General features: G+C 37.2%; 1 protein-coding gene across 4 annotated transcripts; it reads right to left on the minus strand.

The window, feature by feature from the left end:
- Positions 1 to 1,513: 1,513 nt before the first annotated feature.
- Positions 1,514 to 15,967, minus strand: eif2s1a (eukaryotic translation initiation factor 2, subunit 1 alpha a). Of its 4 annotated transcripts, none has more exons than XM_017713791.2 (9): positions 15,866 to 15,963; positions 13,923 to 13,962; positions 12,228 to 12,475; positions 11,700 to 11,779; positions 11,402 to 11,553; positions 10,691 to 10,797; positions 10,272 to 10,369; positions 9,937 to 10,080; positions 1,514 to 2,337 (listed from the first exon to the last, which is right to left on the minus strand). In XM_017713791.2, exons 3-9 carry the CDS (start codon positions 12,466 to 12,468, stop codon positions 2,212 to 2,214), a joined length of 948 nt encoding a protein of 315 aa, XP_017569280.1. In that variant the 5' UTR covers positions 12,469 to 12,475; positions 13,923 to 13,962; positions 15,866 to 15,963; the 3' UTR covers positions 1,514 to 2,211. The 4 variants fall into 4 exon arrangements, with proteins under 4 accessions (XP_017569280.1, XP_017569283.1, XP_017569284.1 ...); XM_017713794.1 differs by lacking the exon at positions 15,866 to 15,963 and adding an exon at positions 15,037 to 15,071; XM_017713795.2 differs by lacking the exon at positions 13,923 to 13,962 and having other exon boundaries at positions 15,866 to 15,967.
- Between the last annotated feature and the right edge of the window lie 823 nt (positions 15,968 to 16,790).

Below are 16,790 nucleotides of genomic sequence, written 5' to 3' on the forward strand. Positions count from 1 at the left end.
TTTTCTTTCTTACCTGGTCTGATTTATGAGTTAGACCTCACTGCTGTGTCATGTGATCAGTTGTTAAAATTATGGCAGTATGTAAATGTGGTCCAGAACAAAACTAAAAGACTAAACTCTGAGAATTGCAATCAAAACTATTCAACACAAAAACTATTCGTCACTTGGTTTATGCATTTTTATGACATTTTGTTTACATTACCAAACTGCCTTGCACTTAGGCTTAGGTAAGCAGTGTAAGCCTAAGTGCAAGGCAGTTTGGTAATGTAAACAAAATTCCATAAAAATGCATAAACCAAGGCTTTAGAAAACAGTCAAAGAAGCAAAACTTCCAGCTCATTGTTTCTTGGTTTCCATACCGCCACAGCTTTCTTTAAATCCTACCAAAGATTTTCAGGGGGAAATCCAGGGATTGAGATGGCCACTCAAGATCATTCCAGTGCCGATCCCTAAACAAAGCTTTGGTCTACCCGGATGCATGTTTAGGATCATTATCTCGCAAAAGGTCCAATTATCACAAAGCTTCAATCTATGCACTGAAGGCATCACATTATTCTCTAAAATGCTCTGGAATTTTAAAGCATCCATAATGCCAATCACAAGGTCAAGATTGACCCTTCCTGCAGCAGCAAAACACCCCCCCCCCCCTCATTCTCAACCATTGGGATGGTGCCCTTTTTGTCATAAGCTTTGCTTTCTTATGCCAGACATATCAGCTGATCAGTGGGTCTGAAGAGCTCCAATTTTGTTTCAAATCTCAATAAAAACTTTGACAATAAAAAAGAGATTTTCTGTTCAAATGTTTGACCTCTCTTGGTGACATTTACTCTTTCGTCCATGCCCAGGTATGTTTGCTTCAGTACAATGAGTTTTAAACTTACATATGATACTTATAACTTTGTCCCTTCAAACTTTGTTACTGAGATATTTTCTTGTAGCTATTGCTTTTTTTTGGTGCAACAAAAAAATTTCTTCTCTTGGCTTTTTTCTTTGCCATGTTTACTGCTGAGTTTGAACAGATGCATCCGTAGGATTTTAGATTTTAATCAAACCTGAAGCAGATAGTCATTTATCAGACCATCTGCCCACGCCCCAGCTACCGCCACCTGCCTTGGACTAGCTGTCCACCCTACATTGAAGTTTTCATAGACTTCTAGCCATTTCTACTATTACTGCTATTAATATTAGTAGTATAATCATTTGTAGGTAGTTTGACCAGAGGAGGATGGGTCCCCCCCTTGTGAGCCTTGGTTCCTCCCAAGGTTTCTTCCTCAGCTCTGAGGGAGTTTTTCCTTGCCACTGTCTGGCTTGCTCACCTGGGGGGTTTTACATTTTTTTACATTTCATGTTAAAACTTTGTCTTTACTGAAATTCTGTGAAGGTGCTTTGTGACATCAGTTGTAAAAAGCACTATACAAATAAATTTGATTTAATTCTAGAGTTCCCAAAGGGTTGTGTGTTTTGTATTGTATAGCCTTAGGCTACCAGTGATTTAAAAACCAGCAAAAAGGTGTTGAATTATGACATGGCTGTTTATAGAAAGGATTTTTTTTTTTCAGGAAAGTATCAAAACTTTGACATCACAGTTTTTTATATCAATTTCTATATATATCTCAACTAATACACAGGTCATTTAATAATTTTCTGGTTCTTCATAAAAGTTCAGAAAAACATGTAAATCACTACCACTCAGTGGGTGATGAATAATTTTGAGCACAACTGTATGTCTAAATTAAGTCAGACACCTAAACAGAATGTTTGTTTTGGCAAAAAATAACTAAGTGGCCTTTTTATATTCCAATTTTTCAAAGTGGGTTGTCTTTTCTCAGGAGTCTCTCAGAGTTACGGAGGATTGTTTTTACACTTGTTAAAATGCTCTTCATATTATAAATGCATGCCAATTGCTTATTTGGGAAAAAAAAGAACAAAAACACATTGGCAAATATCCATGAATATCTTTCTCCATTTAATATGAAGAAAAGAAAGAGATGATTGTTTGGGGTATGTATTTTTCTGAGCGCAGAAGTCACTAGTTGGTCCAAAGCCTGCTATTGCTGTAGACAGAATCAAAACTGCCATCAAATTCCCCCTGAAACATGTCCATTTCCTCCACTTCTATCAGGCCTTATTTCTCAGTCTTTGTGGTATTACTGTTCAGTTCTACAAAAAAATCCTGGCAAGCTTGTGTTTTGAATGCTTTCTCTTGCCAGGCTAATCCTCAGCCTTAGCCTCCATCTCCTCTGCATCATCGTCCCCGTCCACTTCTGCATTCTCCCTCTCCAACCTCTCCAGTTGCCGGGCCAGCTCAGTCTCATCTGTGTCCGTCACGACCTTAGGCTAAAGGGCAAAGGCGCATACAAGACAGGTGAATATTTGATTGATGGTTACATCAAACATTAAATTACTGATACACAGAAAATGAACTGTAAGAAATTTCATGTGAGGAAACCATGCTGGTCACCAGAAAAAAACTAATTATCCTGACTCCAAATTTCTGAGGGTTATAATTTCTGAATTTGATATTGTAAGTTAAGCTTGTTTCAGATTAGACATCTAATGAGACCTTGAGTCCTGCGTTAGGCTAAGCTCACAAGGGCACATTGACACCTATTTATCAAAAATAAACAAAAAACGCAAGAGCAATATGTTAATGGACAGCAGGTACTAATGCATTACAATATAAAATTACGCTGTCCTTTCAAAAAAAGTTTACCAGAGTTTAACTTTTGAGTTGAACTTTTGCTCTGACAGTCTCATGCATTAGCCAAATGCAGACGTGTGGACTGGAGCTTCAGTCAGTGAGTGATTTTGAAATTTGAGACATTGTCAGCTCATTTTTACAGCTGTAAAATTCAGTTCTAAATATTCAGTACAACAAATTATCACAAATAAGCTTTTGCATGAGTTTCCTGCTCATATCAATCTGCATCCACAAACACGCACAACAAACCAGTAACGTGTTTTTTTTTGGGGTTTTTTTTTGCAGGATATCAAAGTCTTTGTGAATGCAAACCTTAATTTTGGTCCAAACTGAATTTAAAAAACAAAAACAAGCAAACACAAAACCAATACAAAACAAAAAAGCAACACATTGTGATGGCCATTAGACGTAAATCTAACAGAAATTATTTGCTGCAAACTATACAAGCTTGTTGCATACAGTTGGAAAGGACTGTTCAGTACACATATACAGGTAACAAGTTGTTGGATTTTTTTAATTAAATTGCTGGAAATTGATATGACAATATAAGAAATGACACCACACAAAAATGTAATTGATAAATTTGTAACCTGTGTGAACAGAAATCTAGCTAAACTTTCAAAACACAAAATTACAAAAAGTGCCATTTACCATTGTCTGTATAAAGTAAAATGTAAATACTAAAAGCTACCACCTCTGTTGCATACACATTTTGTAGGTTTGAACCAAATATAGAAAAAGCACTCTGTTCTCCAACAGGTTTTGCTACACAGGCCTACAAAAACATATGTCTAAAACTTGTGTGTTTATATTTCATATTTCAGAGTTCACATATTTAAGCCCAGATTTTTAATACTGACATGATTAAAGGCACTCTAACAGTGGAGTTAAAGGAAAGTATAAAATTCTGCAGATATGTACTGAAGATTCTACTCTACAGAGTGATAAATATACACCATTATGCTGTGCTAGTACACAAATGTTTCTTGCAAAGGAGTCACCTGGAACCCTCCATGTCACTCTTTGCAGTGAAGAACTTTGGAATCATTCAGACTCTTAACAGATTTGTTTATTATTAAGATGAAAAGATGGGTTAGTATAAAAGGGTGATGTATGCCCAAGGGATAGTAGCATTGTTTCTGTACTATTCTCTTTGTGTGTATGTGTGTATATATATGTACATAATTTAAGAAGCAAATAAATGAAACACCATTCAAACGAATACATGGGAGTGAGGTTATAGCCTCCAAGCTTCAGTGCTTTACTGAGCTGCACATTCATGCACTGACTGAATAGGAGTGAAACTACAGGAAATAATAAGACTAACAATGTAGAGCATAAGTAATGCTGTTAGAGCTGTAGTATGCTTAGTATTAGACAATGGTACGGGGTAACTGGAGAAGGCAACTGAATTCTGTTCTGCTGATTATGAAATTTCCATACCATCAGCTTAATATTTAGTAAAATAAGCATTTCAAAGCTATGCAAACTGCACTGACAAATTTCAAATCTTGTGCATAAATGGCTTTAAGCTCTCTATGGTTTAATAGGCATAGCAACAAAGAACAGAGGCTAAGCTAACAATAGGATGATAAATAAACAAGGCTACACAGCACTAACACAAATTAAAGAGCTTAAGTGAACATGAATCTCACATACTTATAAATTGTTAATCTAGTGTCTGTATGATACCTGAAACACTTACATACAATACTTTTGATAGGGTAAAGATTACATCAGATTAACTTTACACAGCAAAGTGTGGCAGCTGCAGTATCAGACTAAGCTATTTTCTGCAATGCCCTAGCAAGGTAAAGACAAAGGCTGCCAAACTAAAAGGCCTCAGCAGGGGGTGCTATTTAACATAAAATGAATGAAGTAGACTGGATTGGTGTTCTGGTGAGCTGTATTCTGTTACATTACATTACATTACATTACATTTAGCAGACGCTTTTATCCAAAGCAACTTACAAATAATGAGGTACATAGAACAAACATAGTCAGGCCTTAAAGGAGGCCAAAGGGTAATAGCGGGGTAGAGAAGGGAAGGAGGGCAAGAAGGAGATGAGGTTGGTAGTGGTTAGATTGCAAGAGGCGATTAGAGTAAGTGCTCCCTGAAGAGCTCTGTCTTCAGGAGTTTCTTAAAAATAGCGAGGGACGCCCCTGCTCTGACAGTGGAAGATAGCTTGTTCCACCACTGGGGAATCAAGTATGAGAACAGTCTCGATTGCTTTGTGTGAATGTTTGGCAAAGCTAAGCGACGTTCATTGGAGGATCGCAGCGGCCGGGCAGTGCTGTAAGCCTTTAGGAGCGAGTGCAGGTAGGAAGAAGCCTGCTCTGTTAACACCTTGTAGGCAATCGTAAGAGTTTTAAATTTGATACAAGCAGCAACCGGTAACCAGTGGAGCTCAATGAGCAGTGGGATGACATGCGCCCGTTTTGGTTGGTTAAAGACCAGACGCGCTGCAGCGTTCTGAACCATCTTCAGTGGTTTTACAACACAGGCCTGTTAGGGTACATGTCGATGCCACACAGGCTGGGTTCCTGCTTCACCATAGTCAGAGCCGCAAGAGGTATTAGCTGAATGCTGTGTTCTGACTTCTGTTCATGGGTTGAGCTGACAGCTGACATGGTCTAAGACGCATGACTTGGTCACTAACACTCATTTGTGTATTTAACTGTGCTTTGAGCCAAGACCGAGTGGCTTTCCAGAATATAGAGCTCCATGCCCTCTTGTTCCACAGCTGCCTCCAGTATCTCTGCTTTAGCGTTAGCAGCTGCAGCCTCCTTTTCTAGATGTAAAGCTTTCAAAATAGCCTCCAGCCTTGCTTTGCCCACTTTGATTTCTCTTTCTGCAAATGCACGTGCAGCTTCTACACCAGTACGCGTGTGCTGCTGCAGCCACAACTGATGATCTAGATCAGGCATCTTTAATTAAAAGTAAGGTCCAGTTAAAGAAATTGTCCTCAAGCAAAGATCCAAAACATCACAATGTCTAACTTGTATCATGATTCAGTGCCATATACTGTATACTGAAGTTGCCTAGTAGGTATATGTACTCAACAATTAAATGTCAAATTAAATAAAGTACAATTCAGTAATATTTCAACAATATTTGTCAGTTTTCTCTTTTTAGAGAATGCCATGTGAAATAATCTGGTTCATTTTCTTCTTTGACTGCTGTCTTGCCTCATACTTCCTCGTTTGCTGACTGGCTGAGTAGCGTGCGACATTTACAACGCAGGCAAATGGTCGGTGAGTCTCCCGGGACGCTAAACCAGTACCATAATGACTAAAAATGCTACACCAAATAATGTAGGACCACCCCGTTGAAATCAATAATTATCCATAGTTTACCAGTTATAGGTCCAGGTCCGCATAGAACAGCGGTCTGCCTATTAGTGAACCCTGATCTAGGTGATCAAGTAGACCTACAGAACTGAGAGCCTATATCAGACGCTGTGTCATTCCTCTGTAGCTTATCAACTTTTAAATATTTGTCTTCCATGATATTGCAATGTGTTGCTGCTGCGATGTTTAAGATCTGTCTTTTCACTGTACTGTTCTCCTTGTGTGTATATGTACACAATTTAAGAGCAAGACAAACTTCATTCAAAGGAATACATGGGAGTCAGGATATAACCCCCAAGTATGGAGGCTGTTTAGGCCAAAATTTGAACTTAACTCACAAACTCACCATCAATCTCTCTCACACTCACCATCAAACTCTAAGCCGTCACATTTTGTGATTGGCCTAAAGAGTTATCATTTAAATTATCCGTTTCTGATTCACTCAGTCAAATATGCCCATCCCCCACATATAGTAGTTCAATCTTAAAAACAAATATTTCTTTGTCCTTTAGTGAAGACAGTGGTTCTATATAGAACTAGGAACACACACAAAAATTTGCATAATTAAAGAGCTATTTACATTGTGAAATGGTTCTTCAGATTGATAGACAATGTGCTGTAGATGGTTATCCGTATGACTTAAGTATTTTTGGTGCTATAGAGATCTGTGTATTCTTTTGTGTAGTCTTTTGTTCTGTTATGGTCAGTGGAAAAATCACAAAATAGCTTTGTTTCACAGTTTCACAAAATTAAATAGCAAGCAAACACCAATGGAATAAAGGGTGGTAAATTACTTATCCAAACAAAATTATCTACCACCTTAACTTGAGGTAGATGTGCAGAGGTCTCAGAAATCACTGAAATCAGGTCTGTTTGTCTGGATTATGCAGAATCCTGATTCCACTTCGTGTGCACGTGCCTCCAGCAGACATACGAACACTTCAGATACTCACGATTTTGGTTGTTTGTGTTTTAAATAAGGGTTAATCCTCGCTTTTCCTTCACAACAAGCAGCACACCAGGACCTAAAGCCGAACACAGAGACTTGTGGTGAAAGTTTAATGTACCGAAGGTGCTAGTTGTTGCCTCACTCTGAAATGAGTGATGAGTGTGTTGGTGAAGAGACACGGGAAAGGCTACAGAATAACACACACATACATTTTAGACTAACAGAACCATAACACTAACATCATTAAACCATAACACTAACATCATTAAACCATAACACCATCCCTTAAGGGCAGGTGTGTCAAATCCAGGTTCAGAAAGTAAAAATCCTTCCCAGGATTTTGTTCCAATAGGCTGGACAGCTCTGCTGGTGGTGTGATCTAATTAGAGAAGCCAGCCTGTTGGAACAAATCCCTGGAAGGACTTTTACTTTCTGGACCTGAATTTGACACCTCTGCTTAAGGGGTGGAGCCTGTACCTCTGCATAACACGCCTCTAAAGCTCCTTCCCAAAAATCACCACAGTATTATATGAACAATATCAACACAGGACAGCAAGGAGCTCACAGCTATAATTCTTAAGTCTGGAGCTGTAACACAGTCACTATAACAAAGTTCACATCTGATGATGTGCCATTACAATGAATGTTTCTCATCATTTTTGGGCAGAGTGACTTTCATTCCTCTTTGATTTCGCTGTTAAATGGTGGGAGGCCTGTAGATACTCTTCCCCATATTACTTCGTTTTTTTTGCTCATAGAATAGCTGCATCAAATAAACAAACACCTATAAAATGTAATAATGCCTCCCCAGACTAGGCCTATCCTCTGAACACTCCAGTCCGATCATTTCCGATCACCTGATTTTTTAGCTTCTGCAACCATACATGCCCTCTGCATGTTTATTTCCGATTAAAATGATAGAACTTTGTACGTTTGGTTAAATAAAATATGACCCTTTATTCTACTTCTGTTTCTTTTGATTTTATGCTTAGTTTGTCAAACTATGAAACAAAGTTTTTTCACTATCTTCCCACTGACAATAACAGAATAAAATATGAGAATACACAGACCAAAAGAACCATTTGCCTGATTAAAAAGCTCTTTGCATGGTGAAATGGTTCTTCAAATTGACAGACATTGTGCTGTAGATGGTTATATGTATGACAGAAGTCTTTGTCATGTTCTGGCCATAAAAGATAGTTTAAAACGACGATTAACAACTCAGGAGCAAAAATTACCCTTCAAAGTTGAAAGAAATAATGATGTGACATTTATTGCGATATGTATCGATATCAAATTATATGAATTTTGTTTATCGTGATAACATTTTCACACTATCACCCAGCTCTACATGTGAGATTTGGTAACTTCTACCGACCAACGCTGGGACCCATTTCTTTTAGAACTTTAAAAAGTTAACATTATGTTCTCATTCATGTTACCTCAAAATCATTGTGTTTATATAAAGCATTTGACTGCAGAACAAAATCTGTTTAAGCAGTTGTTTCCCCTGAAAAAATGTATGCATCCAGAAAATTGGACTGTCACTTAGATATCGGTCCAGGGAAAATTATGTCTTTCAACATGGGTAAAAGGAATTGCTATGGTAATGCACCAAGCTATGAAAGAGCATTGAACTAAATTATAGGTTTGTTTACCTCCTACACCTGGTTATCTGTAGCAAAGTTGAATCAGAAATTTCTGTTTTATCAGGTATATTCTCTTCTGACATGTGGAAGACTGTTGCTGCTCATTGTGCCTTTAGTTACTGCCAAGTCAACAAAGAATTTACTTTCTTTACCGTAAACATCATGCATTATCATTGGTCTTTTGACATACAAATGTCATATAGAACGGATGACAAAGCTCTACTTGTTGCCGCATACTGCTTTCTCTGGTGGGGATGTGATGCATCATTTTGACACTGATGTATTGATCTCACCATTATAGGCAAAGTGTGCAAGCACAGCAAAATTAGTCATGTTTTGTTCATGCTTATTCACTTTTATGACCTGTACAATAAACGCTGATACTGTCAATTTGTGTTATGGTGTCTATATGGTAATTATATTAGTTATTTAATAACACCATCATGCAATGAGATCAAATAAAACTGTTGAGACAAAAAAACTAAATGCAACTGCATCAGTTTTCATTTGTATGATTACAATTTAAAGTGTTGATTAGGCATGGAGTTAAATTAACTCAGAGTTTGATTAAACCAGTGTTGAATATATATTTATTTTTTTCCACATGTGCGCTCATTTTAAAACTACTTGTAGAAGAACTTATTCTGAAAGTTTGATACTCTCCACAGAGTAACTTTAACACTATTTTAGAATGGGACTAGATGTCATCTGAAATGGTAAATGGTTAAATTCAACTCTGTAGGTGTTAAATTAACACTTATTCTTATCTATATAGATCTATAAAACAATATTATAAAAAACAAAAACTTCCATTAGTGGTGCAGTTTGTTGTGGCAGTAACAATTACTACTTCACAAATACAACACTGACATTAAGAATAAGATAAGGTAGTTTGTATGTGTGTGCTTTTTTTTTTTTAACTAGCTCTGTAGCAGAGAGGTTAAATTACTTGCTCTTCTGCTCAAGTTTAAGTCTGGCTCATGGAGGCATACCACTACTGCAGCTCCTTAACAGTGTTAAACAAGTAAACTTATTGTGATGAGGAGAAAAAAAAAATAATACAAAGAATTGTGCAGACCTAAACTTGGAATGTGTTATTGGTATCAGTTTACTTCCTTCATTTGCAAGCTATTTCTAGATATAAAACAAAAAAAACTTTAATTTCCAGAGTCAAAAAACTTATAATTCCATGCATTTCCAGGAGCATAACATGAGCAACTTCTGCAACGTTTTCAACAACAATGTTCCCAGAATCCCGAATTCTGCCTAGCAAACTAAGCTCTCACCTCCATTTGAATGTTAAAGACTCCTCTTTTCTCCTCAATCTTCTCCTTAATGGAAGCCATGGCCTGATTGAGCACAGAAAGGCCTTCTGTGCGCTCCAGCGTGGTTGTGGTCATTACATAGCGAGGGGGGGCAATCAGGTTGATCTGCAACAACCATTACATGTTATGATCATTCAAAATTTAGTGGCACAGCCAGACCACAGTGATAGGGCAGGAGACAGTCCACAGTTAACTGGTGAGTCACAAAGAAAACAAACAAAACATGTAATTTAACCAGGGTGTTCAAACTTTGGCATATGACTGAATATCACCAAGAATGAATGTCAACAACTTACTTTGATAGGCATTGCCTCTGTTGAACAGTTCAAACCCTCCCGCAATGCATCTTTAACAGCGTCAATACCCTCATACCCATAACAAGCAACCTCAATGTCTGAGGAAAATAATACAAATTACATTTAGGGGTGAAGGATATGGCAAGAATATAACCAAGACATTTTCACAATTTTTCTTTAAAGGTTAAATAAAAAAAAAAGAATGAATTTAAAATACTACACATTTAAAATACTAAACTACAAACACATTTCTTTTTAATGTTTCATATACTGCAACGGCACCAAATCCAACTAAACAGTTCTAAGTAGGTACTCTCTGCAATTAAACACGCAGTGGGTCAACAGTATTTAATATATACCATTTTGCCTACCCATAATTTAATTTTAACTATAGATACTATAAAGCAAAAAATTAGCACCTGCTCTGATTTTGACTGCTTGTGGAGTGAGTCGTCTGTTGATGTTGTCAATTAAAACAGTCCTTTCCTCCTCAGTTAAATCTAGACTATCTAGAATAAATGGGTCCCTGCAATTCAAACAAAAAAAAAAAGCATACAATTACAGTTCATAGTTAAAGGATTCAGTGTATAAATGGTAAACACTGCAATGTGACCCATTTCACACTAAACGCAGTAACCATGGCGTGCCATGTGCAACTAGCTCCTGTAGTCATGGCAATAACGTGTGTGTAAAATGAACAAAAAAAAAAAAAAAAAAAACATTCTTGGGTCTATTTTTTTATTTTTGTACCACATGCTGCATGCTAGCATTTTCTGGGCAGAAACAGTACAGTCCTCTTTGACATGGGCTTAAAAATTCCTTTGCATGGGTTAATGTGATGAACCCACAAGCATCTCCCCCTCTTGATAAAGTTATCCATCATCTGGCGAAAAAGCTAGCAAGAGTAATGACAGCAAGTCTATCTTTTATTGTTGATCTCTTTGTATCATTTACATAAAATGTATTTAAGAAGTAAACTGGATATTGTATTACGTGAAAAAGCAACACAAACAGAAACTGCTTTTGCCTCACAAGAAATGCGTCACTTCTGGTGCGAAATAACTGTATAAGATTATCATGTGCAGCACGCTGCATATGGTGTGAAAGGGGCTTGAGGGAACGACACATACGCCACAGCTTGCTTGAACACATCATAAGCTCCATATCCAGGTCGCTTGTACTTCTCATCAAATACCCAGGCTGTACGTTGATACAAACTCTCCAGCTGCTCGTCTTTGGTATACTCTAGTACCTCAGCCACGTGCCTCAAAATGCTGTACACCTGCAAAATGCATAAGCGCACCAGCTCAGGAAAATAGGGTTCAGTCAACCAGATACAGCTAATGAATGAGTTCACATGCAAATGACATCTGATTTAGCATCCTAAACTCTAAATCAAATACAACACTCAGCTTGAGGCCTGCTTACAGTCTTAGATTTAGTGAACTTGTCCTCACACTTTATAGCTTCTTCTGGTGACACTCTTCTTTTGGATAAATCAATGTAGCCTGGAAATCAATACAGGAATAAAAGTGATTATGTAAAAATTGTGACAGGTCTACCTAATCACCAGAGCCCAATTAGTTTAGGTGCCCGTTAGCTTTCACAATAACATGTTACGGTGCAATAAACAGAACTGGGGTGAATAAACATAAATAAAAAAAGCAGAAAACATTTTTTTAAGACACATCATGGTCCTTTAAAGGTTCAGCTTCTGACTGGCACTTTAATATGTTTAAACAGCAGAAGCTTATTTGAACTCTAGATGTGTTTGTCTTTAATTCAAAGCTACCAACCATTTTTGTCACTAATTGGTCAGTGTGATTATTAATACCATATGTACTTGTCAATTACACGTTGTCAAAAAATTGTCAAAAATTTTTTATAAATATGAAAAAGCCTGTTATTAAACATCTGCAAAACTAGAAAAGTACTCCAGTAGTATCTGGTCCCTACCTTTCTCCTTGTCCACACGAATGACCACAACACACTCGTTGCGGCCTATACGGATAAGTTTGTTGATGGAGCGAATACGTCGTCTGGAAAGTTCACTCAGCAGAATCATGCCTTCGATGTTGTTGTATTCCAGGAGGCTCACATATGCTCCCATCTCAGCAATGGAGCGCACATTGACCATCACCACATCCTCCACTTCTGGAAATTTGTGCTGGTAGAACCTACAGCTGAGGCCAGGCATCCTCTAGCTGCCAGTGATTTACAGAAAAGGAAAGGAAACAAAAGCAGTTAGGAGTTAGGCATTCAACAATAGAGTATAACACGATTTTGAACACACAAGATATTGTAATTGTATAGACCTCTATATATGTAACAGCATTTTAGTCAAACAAATTGCAGTTTTTCAAGAATATATATCATTTTATATATTACAGCAGAGCAGCTTTTGTTTCAGAAGGTCCCACTATGTTGTCTTATTATGATTCCATGCTTCCTTTAATGTCTGCACAGCTACAGTGCTCTGCGAAAGTATTCACCCCCCTTAACTTTTTACCTATTTTGTTACATTCACACCTGTATTTAAATGTTTTTTAATCTGAATTGTATGTAATACATCTGCACAAAATAGTCCAAGTTGGTGAAGTGAAATGAGAAAAATATGTATTAAAAAAATCTTTGGAAATAAAAAACTGAAAATTGGCATGTGCATATGTATTCACCCCCTAAAAAGTTCTAGTACAACCGATTACCATCAGAAGTCACATGCTTAGTGAAATTAATTCCACCTGTGTGCAATCCAAGTGTCAGTGATTTGAGACTGGGACAGAGGCTCACCTTCCAACAGGACAATGACCCTAAAGCAACACTCGAGTGGTTTAAGGGGAAACGTGTAAATGTATTGGAATGGCCTAGTCAAAGCCGAGACCTTAATCCAATTGAGAATCTGTGGTCAGACTTGAGGATCGCTGTTCACCAGCAGAAACCATCTAACTTGAAGGAGCTGGAGCAGTTTTTCCTTGAGGAATGGGCAAAAATCCCAGTAGCAAGATGTGTCAAGCTCATAGAGGCTTATCCAAAGCAACTTTTAGCTGTAATTGCTGCAAAAGGTGGCTCTACTTAAGTACTGACTTAAGGGGGGGTGAACAGTTATGCACACTAAAGTGTTCTGTTATTTTGTCCTATTTGTTGTTTGCTTCACAATAAAAGAAATTTTAAAAATATCAAATGTTCAAAGCTGTAGGCATATTCTGTAAACAAAATGATGCAACCCCTCAAATAATCCATTTTAATTCTAGCTTGTGAGGTAGCAAAACACAAAAATGCCAAGGGGGGTGAATACTTTCACAAGGCACTGTGTATCTTATTGGTCTGAGCAGTGGTACCCCTTCATAATCAGTGTGCCATTTAAGGGACTCCAAAAACATGATGCCCATAAAGACCAAAAAGTCAGGATTCCACAAATTTATAAAGACTGCTGAACCACTATCCAAGTGTCAACAAAGAATTATTTTTCAAAACTGAAAACCCTCAAAACGAATAATCATTAACATGACAATAAGAACATTATATGTACATGTATCTTTTTTTTTTAAATAGAATATTGTGATATACAACAATTAGTTCCAGCCACACAAGGTAATTGACAGAGAAGTGTTTTAACCGTGCTGATATCAGAGAACTTGTAAAGAGAATTACCACACTGCACTGTCTTCCAGTTCTCAAACGCTAGAGGGCGCTGCAGAGAGTCCAAAACAAATAAGATAAGATAATCCTTTATTAGTCCCACAGCGGGGACTAATTACTTTGCACACAAACAGAAAATGGATACTTTAAAGATTACATTTGACCGACAGTCGATTTGGGTTGAGTCTTAAAATCAGACTACACTAAATTCCCAAACTGCTAACTGAGCAAGCTTTTCATTCGGCAGCCATGACAGGAGAAAACCTAAACCTGGAATTAGCCAGAAATTAACCGAATGCCATTCTTCAAACAGTCTCATCTTCAGAGTCTGACCAAATCGGACTGAGCCATGACACTGCACATTAAAAATCAATAAAGCTTGCTCGGTGGCAATGAGAGCTTCGGAATTTAGTGTAAGTAGACGGAGAACGAACCGTTGGCTGTGCAGGGAGTGAGCGGAACTCGTTACTGTGCTGCAGGAACGTGCTGCAGGAACGTGCTGCTTGTTAAGAAACTATAATTTGGCGGAAGGAATTGCTAACATTAAAACACTGACACTTTCACGGCCCGATTTATTAATTTAACTATTGTACAAAAGCAACAGCACACTCGAGATTGCGTGTTATCGCTATAACATCACGGATGTGATTTTGTCGCAGACAGCCGAAGGAAATGTTATTTCGCGATGGCACACTCCCTCTCGTGTTCTATTGTTTAAATATCTTAAACTGTGACAATGTTAGGCAATCATCAGCTAGTAGTAATTCAGTAAACAATAGGAAAATTAAGTGTTACATAAAACATTAGCTAAGATCGCCCACCACTCTGAATAAGACTTCCAGGACTGATTCAAAAGTTTATCGCACTTATAACTTTTTCATTTTTACTGCGCAATATAAAGCAGCTGGATGCTAATGCAGAGAATTAAGTATGGGTTGGTTTAATTCGCTAACTGAGCTCGGCCAGCCTATATGAGTCTTGTGCTTTCTTTTGCCAGTCATTAAATTGGAAAACAAATATGAACTTTTTACTTTACAGATAGTTACTAGATGAGAAAGTAACTCATCTGTATTTGTACTGTCGGTCCTTTAACTGAAAAATGTATTAAAAATAAGAAAACTCCTACCGCTTTAGTGTACAACAGCATGGCGAATTTAAACCGGAAAGAAACTACCATTTAGTCAAAAACAGGTGAATGGCGCCATCTACTGTACCGGTGTTCTATTAATTTTTCCTAACCATCCAGCGGTCCTACCTACATGTGCATATTATTACTATAGCGTGGAAATCTTATGTTTCAAACCGTGTATTTTTTTTAATGTTAATTAATTCAATACTTACCCCCTGATAAGGTGATTTAGGCGTTAACAATATCCTTGTGATATTGTTATATAGGGTGTGTATATATATATATATATATATATATATATATATATATATATATATATATATATATAGATATAGATAGATAGATATATAGGGTAACAATTGATCCTACCTATAGGATTTAATCTAATTATGTATTTAATCTTCTAGACATTAAATCAGATTATTGTACATATTATCGTAAAGACGTATGAAAACATTGTTGTGTAAATATAGTTGGATATCCTTTGTTTGAACGTCAAAAATAACTTTCACCTAAAGCAGGCTTGAAAAAAAATAGTTTTAGATACTGGACTGACAATGTTTGAGCTAACCCCTTTACACGTAAAATCATAATACACTGTTTAATAATGGCTCAAATGATGTTTTATTGTGACTTGTTGTGGATGTTTATTTATATTCTTGATACATCCACGATATCACCTTTACAACTGTGTTGCCTTGCAAATGTGTTCGCTTTGCAAATGTGCCACCGTCGAACTAAGAATGAACATAACGCACGAATTACGACCAGGTACAAAGCAGGAAAATAAATACACAAAAATGACGAAAGGGTAACAAAAACATACCTCGCTGGCTGACCTGAGCTTGAGAAGAGAAATGAGAACTTAATGTTCTTATATTGAGACTTCTTAACTTAGCACATGGGTACAACAAGTTACATCACTTTGCACCTCTGAGCTTCTTAATTGACCGGACGGTAACTAACGTAAAGATTGGTTCCTCCCTGTGGATTTTCAAAATAAACATGTATAAATCAAAATAGTGGCAGTAAAAGGATGATTTTTGTGTGCTTCCAAAAAAACTCAAATGAACAGCTCCCTTCCAAAAATGAGAAGACAGATACAAGAACTACTGAATGCTGTTCTAAAAGCAATGAAAAGAATAGCAGAAAACAAGATGACTTAATGGAGAAACTATTGGCAATTGAAAACAATGTTCCATTAAATACAAAAATAATCAGCAAACTCTCTGCCAAAGTGGTCTTGTGCAAGTCTAAAGAAACTGCAAGTGAAGCTAGCTGCATGGAAACACAGATGGCTGTGCTACTAGCAGAAAATAAAAGTCCCTGTGATAAAATGGATAAATTATATGACGATAAGATGCACTGGAATCAGAGAATTTCAGATAAGGAAGGAAAAAATGTAAAAATGACTACAAAAGAAGGTGAGGATATCAGAGGACTTGACACACTGCGAAAGTGGCCTGGAACAAGCTTTAGCTACTAGTGGAACAGGTCAGAAAGGTCAGAAAGCATACATGATTTAAGGGACCATTTGCTGTAATGGATAGCAACCTTTTTTTTGTACCCATACCATAAGAGAGGACATGAACAGGGTACCAATGTTGATGAAGGACTTTTTACTTTAATGCCATTTCTTGATGAATGTTGTCTAAGATCTGAGAGAGGGTGTTGGTAGAGTTTTTCACTTTACAAAGAATTTCTTACTTTTCAAGGTACTGAAGTAGGTTTATTGTTTTGCACGTGTCCCT

This window comes from Pygocentrus nattereri, chromosome 10 (genome assembly GCF_015220715.1).
Source record: "Pygocentrus nattereri isolate fPygNat1 chromosome 10, fPygNat1.pri, whole genome shotgun sequence".
Taxonomy (NCBI): Eukaryota; Metazoa; Chordata; class Actinopteri; order Characiformes; family Serrasalmidae; genus Pygocentrus; species Pygocentrus nattereri.